The 9,436-nt window shown below is 35.9% G+C and overlaps 1 protein-coding gene across 8 annotated transcripts; it reads left to right on the forward strand.

Moving 5' to 3' along the window:
- Positions 1 to 42: 42 nt before the first annotated feature.
- On the forward strand, positions 43 to 8,848 carry POLR3H (RNA polymerase III subunit H). 8 transcript variants are annotated; one of them, XM_083365679.1, is made up of 8 exons: positions 43 to 344; positions 1,870 to 2,003; positions 2,639 to 2,735; positions 3,560 to 3,646; positions 4,899 to 4,962; positions 5,851 to 6,058; positions 6,981 to 7,040; positions 7,248 to 8,848. In XM_083365679.1, exons 2-7 carry the CDS (start codon positions 1,893 to 1,895, stop codon positions 7,032 to 7,034), a joined length of 621 nt encoding a protein of 206 aa, XP_083221805.1. In that variant the 5' UTR covers positions 43 to 344; positions 1,870 to 1,892; the 3' UTR covers positions 7,035 to 7,040; positions 7,248 to 8,848. The 8 variants fall into 8 exon arrangements, 7 of the variants coding, with proteins under 7 accessions (XP_083221805.1, XP_083221803.1, XP_083221804.1 ...); XM_083365677.1 differs by adding an exon at positions 557 to 716 and having other exon boundaries at positions 45 to 344; positions 6,981 to 8,848; XR_014492838.1 differs by having other exon boundaries at positions 46 to 344; positions 6,981 to 7,101.
- The last annotated feature ends 588 nt before the right edge of the window (positions 8,849 to 9,436 follow it).

The raw sequence follows: 9,436 nt of genomic DNA on the forward strand, positions 1-9,436 counted from the left end.
CATGCTGCTAGCCCAGGAGCAGGCAACCTCGGCTCTTTTATGACTCATGGACTTCAACTCCCAGAATTCCTGAGCCAGCCAAGCTGGCTCAGGAATTCTGGGAGTTGAAGTCCATGAGTCATAAAAGAGCCGAGGTTGCCTACCCCTGTGCTAGCCTGTCCCCCCGCCCCCGCCGCCTTAACCCAAGGTACTGGCGTGCATCTAATGGTCCGATGGTTTGGAAAGTATCCGTCTCTCGCGTAAAGGTCGTCTGTGGAACTACCGAGCTTTACTCCCATTGTGGTCGAAGAGTACCAGCGACCGAGAAGAAATTGTTGACCCGGGGATCGGATACCACAATGTGGGTAAGTGGAGACCAAGAGAAACTAGGGAGCCGGAGCCACTGACCGTAGTTTTCTCAGCCGGAGCTCCTCATTCTTCTGGGGACTCTGTGGGGTAGGATAAAGGGAAAGATTGCTTGCATGCAAGTTACCACGTGTTACGTACGAGCAAGAGTGTCCCAGAGTTGCTTTTTTTTCCCAAGAGGCAACTGGACTTTCTGGTTTTTTCTTTGAAGGTGTTTCTCTTCTCATCCCAGAATCTTCTTCAGCTCTGACTGGATGGTGGGGAATGGAAGGATTTATACTCCTTGCAGGCAGCTGGTCGTTTGCATTCTTTCAGACAGTTGTTGAGGCTACTTGGGGGTTAGTCTGTGTCCTCAGGATCACCTGAGTAGTGTAAGTAGATGTGGAGTCTTCTTGAAATGAAATGAACCTTTATTGTCAAAGTACAACTATGTGTACATTGAGATTAGCTGAGCCTCCCTTTGTGCTCCCACCCCCCCCCCAGCACACAGTGACAACAAACCCTCCATCTTACTACACCATGTGAACCAACTACACCACACACCGGCCTCCCAAGTCAATTCTGCATAAAATTCACAAAAGTTATTTCTCATTCAAAAGCCTAACAGCCCACAGATAAAAGCTGTTTTTCAGCCTGTTGGTGCTGCTGGCTATACTCCTGTATCTCCTACCCGATGGTAGGAGAGTAAAGGTGTGAGTCATCCCTGAGAATTTTCCTCACTCTTCCAAGGCAATGAGCCCTGGCGATGTCATCCAGTGGTGTCAGGGGACAGCCCACAATGTCTTGTGCTGTACTCACCACCCTCTGTAATACTTTCCTATCTGCGGCTGTCAGACCAGCATACCAAACCACAATACCATACGAGCGGACGCTCTCTATCGTAGACCAATAAAAGAGGGTCATTAGCCGTTGTTCTACCCTGTTCTTCCGCAAGACCCTGAGAAAGTGAAGCCTCTGTTGGGCCTTTCTAGCCACCTGGGTTGTATTAACTTTCCAGGTCAGATCTTCACAGAGGTAGACTCCCAGAAATTTAAAGGAGGAAACTCTCTCCACACAGTCCTCCCCGATGTAAAGTGGGGCAGGTTCCTCCTTTTTTCTCCGGAAGTCTAGCACCATCTCTTTCGTCTTGCCGATGTTCAGGTGCAAGTTGTTGTTACTACACCATATGGATAGTTTTTGTACCTCCGCCCTGTATGCTTCGAAGTGCTGAAAGGACTGTGTTGTGGAACTTTGCTGGATGGCATTCCGTACTATATTAAAATAAGCAGAAATCCAGTGGTGGCAATTCTCTTGATGAAACCACAACTAGATTTCTGAAAAATCACCATTTTCCTTAATTATAATGGTCTGGTGTTGATTTTAGAAAAAGCCATTGTGACCAGTGTGGGGAAAAAATATGACCACTTTACTGTCTCAACAAGGGATAAAAGTGCCATCAAATCCCACAAATAGAGCTGTAGTTGAAGTGATAAACATGCTCATTATTTTCCTAAAAGCCTTACAATTCTTTTTTTTTAAATCTAGGTATAGTGCTTTTGCTGGCCAACATGTTTGTGTTAGTAGAGATGACAGATACAGTGCGAATTCCTCCATGGCAATTTGAAAGAAAGCTTAATGATGCAATCACTGAAGAGTTAAATAAGAAGTTGGCCAATAAGGTAATTATTAAAAATTCAAACAAATAGATTCTAAATGCTTCATCAAACCATTAGTGCCCATTTCTGTCTCAGGGTAACATGTATTTGATAAAATACACTGCAGTATATGAAAACTTATGCCAAACAGAATTGTGAATTTTGAAGAAGCTAGGAAACTCAGCTGTTAATTACTGAGCAAGCTTGCGGTAACCTTATTTTAAGTTACAATTCCCATAAGCTCCAGGAAACAGTAATCAGGGATAATAGTTTGAACACTGGAAGTTATTAAGAAGTATGTTTCTCAATTAGAAAAATTTTGAAAAATGGCCTCCAAATTTTCATCAGTTTATTTAGAATATTTCTTGTACTGTTAATACATAGTATAGTACTATAGAATTGATTTGCAGTTCAGCACAAAAGGGAATGACGGAAAATAGGGCTGGCTATTCATGTTTCTTTCTATTCATCTCCGGCTTCAGGGATTGTCATTTTTTTATTTTTTATTTTCATTCTTGTACTCTTCTTGGAATCACTTCATTAGTAATATTCAGTTATGTGTCTTTTCTTTTGAACATATTCTTACATGAACTTTCTGATAATTGCAATTTGTTGCTCTCTGGACCTCCCTCATTTCTCCCTCATTCTACTGTATTTAGGTTGTATATAACGTTGGCCTCTGTATCTGTCTATATGACATTACAAAGCTGGAGGATTCCTACATATTCCCGGGAGATGGTGCATCACACACAAAAGGTTTGACAACTATATCTAAGTTAGACCTCTTCAGATTTGTGGAGAAACTGAAAGCCACAAGACTCAGTATTTAATTAAAAATATTTAACTCTGTTTTATTCTTGGTACTATTTTTCCTTAATATAAAGTAAAAATTTATGATATATTCCAAGTATAGTTGTTCCATTCTAGAGAATTAAGGATTTGTCATCCTGCAATATATCCTAATTCAATTTTTGTTAACTTAGTATGATAGTGAATTAGCATATGATTGTATAGTAATATTAAGCAATTCTTCATTATTAAGGCAGATATTGATGATGATTGAGAAATCATGAACAAATTGGCACATATTGTAGATGTTCAGCTTGCTAATGGAGTTAATTTTATTCTAATTTAATATAAATGTGCATTTTAAAAAGGGCATTTAACAGGTTAGTTTTCAACTTACAAAAGAAACATCTCCAATGTCATATGCCTATGAAGTTCTACCTTGCAGTGCCAGTCACTTTATTCATAATACAGTAAGATATTGATTTATTATGTTTTAATTTAATCTTTGAATTTAGTTTTAATTTTCATTAGTTTAATCTTTTAAAAGGAAAAGAAGCAGTATATAGAAATTACAAAATACATAATGAAAACGTTTGCAGAATAGTATAATAACATCAATGGATCCATATCAATGGATTAGAACAAATTTAAAGTTAGTAACACTTATGCATTTCAAACCAGTTGCATTTAATTATTAAAATCAGTGTTTAAATTACCTAATCTGCATTATGTAATAAAAATAAAAGGTAAGAAGCTTCGGATCAGATTTATGATACTTGCTGCTTTTTTAGTACATTTTAGGTATGTCGTATTTCATCCATTTTTGGATGAAATTCTGGTTGGAGAGATAAAAGGTTGCAGTCTTGAAGGTGTACATGGTAAGTTATTTTTTTATTATTTAAAATGATGATAGCTATTACAAAGATTTTTTTTCAAAAGATGTACCAGTAATAAAAAATAGTGGAAAGTATTATATATATTTTTTATTTTTTTATTTTAATCCCATTTATATCCCACCCTTCTCCGAAGACTCAGGGCGGCTTACAATTTAAGCACAAACCAATGTGCTTAGCAATAGCCTTCATTCTATGTATATGCCTGCTTATTAGGGCTTTTGGGGGCCCCCAAGTGGCATTATTATATTGTGGTATGTAACCAAGGTAACCAAGATGTGATGAATTTCTTGTTTCAAAACAAATCTGGAACTAATTGATTCCTGTCTAATTGTTAATTTCTTGTCCGCTGTTTCAGCAATTTTATTTTTGTCATTTAAAATCAATCTAATGTCTATTCTTTAGAAGCCTGGGAGATAGCAAAATCAAACTATTGAATCAAAGAGCCAATGTATTTGCTGTATTATTTGATAGTGTTTTATTGGGTTTTGTGTAAAATTATTATAAGGATATGTCTCTTTAATCCTGTCCTTTGAGAAGTGGCAAGGACCTGTAGTCACTGCAACCTTAAGTATAATGTTGAGAAGATTACATGTAAAATACACAATTAATGGTATGTTTATAGATATATAGTTTTTATTTTGTGAATGCACTTTAAAAATTAGAGCTAAGCAGCTTTAACTAGATGTAGGCAGTCCCTGACTTACAACAGTTTCTTTAGTAACTGAAGTTACGACACTGAAAAGTGACTTATGACCATTTTTCACAGAACTGTTACAGCATCCCTGTATAATATCAAAATTAAGATGCTTGGCAACTGAGTTATATTTATGATGGTTGCACTGTCCCAGGGCCATGTGATCACCTTTTGCAAAATTCTGACAAGTAAAATCAATGGGAAAGCCAGATTCATTTAACAACCATATTACTAACCTAAAAACTGTAGTAATTTACTTGACAACTGTGGCAAAAAAAGTTCATAAAAATGAGGCAAAATTCACTTAATCAATGTCTTCCTTAGCAACAGAAATTTGGGCACAATTGTGGTTGTAAGTCAAGGACTACCTGTATTTAAGTATTACTCTTGAATTTGTGTAGAGCTGATTACTTTGAATGCTGTAATATTTTTAGAGGTGTATTGTCATTTTTTTACATACATTATTAGGCAATCTAAGGCTTAAGTAGGAGCTATTATGTTGTATTTAAGTGACTACTTCATTAATTGATCTTTCCACAGTTTCTCTTGGGTTCTTTGATGACATACTAATTCCTCCAGAATCTCTACAACAGCCTGCCAAATTGTATCCTTCAGATAGCTCTATAAAAACAGTATATGCAATAGAACAATAATAGGCAGTAATAGGCAGAAGAGAACTGGAAAAAAATCACAAAATTGAAGACCTTTAAATAGAAATAGAATGACTGTGGCAAAAGAAAGCAAAAATAGTATCAAACATAATAGGCATATGGAGTGCAATTGCAAAACAACTGGAATACCACTTGGAACACCATCGCCATTAAAAGGTCACCATTAGTAAATTGCAAAAAGCAGCTTTACGTGGAACAACTTCCATCCAGGAATGATAACTTTAATGTCATCAAACAACATCTGCCTTTTCCAGGCCCTTGAAAAGGACTTCATAGGTGGATAAAAATGCCAAATCCAGTCTCAACATCTGGTTTACTGTGTGACCAACCAAATTAATAATAATGACAAATCTTATTTCTATTTATTTTTTTAAGCCTGTTTAGTTTTGTTAGAAAATATTTTATTTCAAGTTTTAGTCTTAGTAAAATCAGCAAGAATTATCCTGGTAAAAAATGCAGTACGGTAGATATGAATTTAGGGAGACATTAACAAAATATTTGTTTCATATTATATGTCTTAATGAAGTAGTATCTTACCGGTAGTATCATGAAGCTTACAATTTGACTATTTTAAGCCATTGATACTAATATATTAAATCTGGGATCCAGAGGAAAACATGATTGCCTAATCCTGTTTGAATACATCCAATAAATGTGAGTCCCCAATCTCCTATGGTTATCGGTCCCATGAAAACCTCTATACACTCATCCAGAATCTCTTCTTTTGCAAATAAAATTATTACTCCATGCCCTACCCTATAGCATGTTAGAGAACAGTTGTTTTTCGTCACATTGTTGCCTTAACCTTTTCATGTACCCAGTGATGAAACAGAACAAGTATGGGTTTGGGAATATGAGACTGACGAAGGAGCTCATGACCTGTACATGGATACGGGAGAAGAAATACGTTTCCGTGTGGTGGATGAAACTTTCATTGATACATCCCCAACAGGACCAAGCTCTGTAGAGCCTTCCACATCTAGTGGCACTGAGGAGACACAGAAGAAAGAAGCACCCTACACTATTGTGGTATGTACTTTTCTTTGCAACCCTTTAAAATGAAGAGCTTTACAAATACCTAAATGGAGAAATAAAAAGGAAAGACTATCTCAAATCAAGTTTAATGCCTGGTGATTACTGTAATCCAGGGGTCTTCAAACTTGGCCCTTTTATGACTTGTGGACTTCAACTCCCAGAATTCCTCAGCCAGGCATGCCTGGCTGAGGAATTCTGGGAGTTGAAGTCCACAAGTCATAAAAGGGCCAAGTTTGAAGACCCCTGCTGTAATCCCTCCATGCACTTTTTGTGGCAGCAACACACATTGCTTTCCTCTGGAATATGCACAGACATGCACATAAACCTAGTATTGTCTACATCAATACTGAGATTTCCTGGTGATTTTCCTTTCAAGTATCAATAGCTTCAATTCTGTTTAATTAGTCATGGGTGGGGGGAGAATTTCCAGTTTAAAAAATCTATAACGATGTGCAAAATGTTTCATTTTGAAGTATCTGGAGCAAGAAACCTTTCCAGAACAACCTGTTTCCGGTATGAAATTATTGTTCCTATTCTGCAATCAAGTTGTAATTCTGCAATTGAGGGAAGATATTTTATGTTCAAAATGGCTAAAAATAAAACATTTTGCACCTTTGTTGTTTATTTATACTAGCTTCTAAGAATGGAGGGAAAGAGAGTAGAATGTGAAGATATAGCTTAAATATGAAGCTGAACAATTATATTTTTGTCAAATGTTTTGCATTCATAGAATGTAAAGCTAGGCACAGATTTTTCTTTATGATTGTATGGAATCTTTATGGTCTAGAACCCAAGTATTGGTAGATATTCATGTTACTTTTTGAACAGTTACAAAGGGATAGGTCTGGAGAGTGAGTGTCAACTCATATTAAATGCATATTAATTCAAATGTTATTTTTTACAATTTTTCATTAAGGGATCTATCAGTGAACCCGGCCTAGGTCTCCTATCTTGGTGGACCAACAGTTAATTGAAGGTAAAGATGGACAATTACACAGAAAAAGCCAGGAGATGCCTTGATCAACAGTTGCAGAATGGTAACTTTTTTCCATTTCTGCTTTATAGATCAAATCAATCTGATTGAGATGTACATAAATGAGTGCACCTAATGAAATGTCATTAAAACAGAATAACTATGTTCCGTGAACATTATTATAATAATCCTGATGCTTTTATCCAACAGAAAAGGATATAATTACCTGGGAACAGTATGTTAACCAAAAACAAAAAGAAAAGAGAAGATCCTCCAAATTAAAAAAAGTGCAAAGAAAATATTCTGAAGGATTAACCTCATGCTGCTACAGTTCATTATGAAAATGTTAAAAAGGACTGAAAAAGCACTATTTTAAATTTTTTCAAAAGGATTGAAGGGCTACTTGTTTTTTTTACATTCAGACAGGTTACAGTAAAAATGTGGTATAGTAAGAACAATGATCAAGTTTCCTCTACTCCAGGGGTGTCAAACTTGCCCCATCATGTGACGTGTCACAACGTATCATGACTTTTTCCCCATTGGCAGAAATGGGGTGGGCACAGTTTCAGCATGACACATCCGGCCCAGAGGCCGGCAGTTTGACACTCCTGCTCTACTAAAGTCTTAGAACAAATCATCATTTTGAAGGGCCGCAACCAACCAGGTAAAATGAATAAGCTCTTATCTGCCAGAATTACAGTTAAAATAGAAGAGAATATGTGTAATTCAGGGTTGAACTGTAGAGTCCTTGGTGTTCTCTAAGCTTTGATGTTAGTTTGCAGACATTTCATTACCCAAGCAGTAACACTGGTGTTAACATCATCAGATGATACCTAGTTGGGTAAAGTAATACCTGCAAGCAAACAACCAAGGTCAGAGAGCAGCAAAGACTCCACAGAATTAGTCAGAAATTCTGCTTTATTTGGACAACAAAGAAAACAGCCATTACTGTTTTTAGCATAAATATTTATAGAAAGATAGATGGCCTCCGGGGATGTTCCATTGAGAAGACAAAATTTTACATGCACATTTTTCAACAAAAGAACTCATAATTATATGGAAGAAGTTCCCATTTGAGGAATGAATATCTTGTCACATGTTAAATATGAAACAGGCCTAGACCATTAAGAATATTAAAACAGTTCTAATACATTATCAAAAACATCCTTGTAGAACACTGTAGAACAGCTTGTTCTTGCTAACACTATTTTCTGACAAGTAAGCATCCCAAATTCTAAAAGTTGTCATGATGCTGCAAGTCTGTGTTTGTGCAGGACATTTCTACTCTTGGTGCTATGATTACTGCTGAGATGCAATGTTTTGCTTTCTAATATTGTGTAATAAAAGGTGGTATAAAATCTGTAAGTTGCTAGAAAAATGAGTAAGTTTAAAATATAGCTGGTAACTATGCACCATGTTTTTCCCCCTGCTTTTCAAAGAATGAACTAAAAGCAATGATGTCTATTAAACTTGCCACTTTTTCCTTGTTTTCCCTTGATGTTATTTAATGTATTTAGAATGTTTATATTATGCATCAAATTTTTGATACAAAATATAAAATTAGTGAAAATTGACAATAATTTATTTTTCTGACAATTTCTGTGTTGTACTTGCTATTCTATACCAGATCTATTGGAGTCTGATCTTTCTTTTAAGACTGGGTTATGTTAATTACTTCCACATGTACTCTAAATCTGCTCCAGATACTCATTACTAAATGCAGTCCTTGAGCCTGGAATAAATTACTGAACACAGTAATTCTGGAATATGTATATGTATTCTTACAAATTGATTCTGCATAACCACTTAGCAAAAGAGAAGTGTTAAAAATGACCTCTGATGATTAGAAGCTTGCGATCTATATTCAACTTTAAAATTACTTGATAGAATGGCTTTCAAAACACACTAATAAAATTTGTAAGTCAAATAATACAGATGTGCAAGATACAGGAAACAAGGCTTAAAGAAGTTGCAATAAAACAAAACAGTATCGATATTTTGTGATTACATAAGCTAAGTGTTGAACTTCTGAAAAAATAGGATAGTGGGATGTAATTGAATTAGTTTGGTCACTGCCCTGAAAAATATTTGCAAAAAGAGCAGTCTTCAACTAAATGGGTCTTTCAGTATACCACAAATCAAACCTGTCATACGCAGCCCTTGCAACAATGATATGCAGGAGAAAGGTTTCTGCATTTAATTGAAAGTAGGATATCAATAGCCAATTTAAGCAGCCAATATTAGTGTGGAAGGATTGCATTGTGTACTGTTCAAAACATATTTTAAAATAATGCACAAAAGAGAAAAAAGCAAAACTAGAGGTGTGTGTGTGTGTGTGTGTGTGTGTGTGTCAAATTTAATAAGACACAATTTTCTCATTTGCAGTATTTTCATTTGTG

Source organism: Vipera ursinii (genome assembly GCF_947247035.1).
Source record: "Vipera ursinii genome assembly, chromosome: 6".
Lineage (NCBI taxonomy): Eukaryota > Metazoa > Chordata > Lepidosauria > Squamata > Viperidae > Vipera > Vipera ursinii.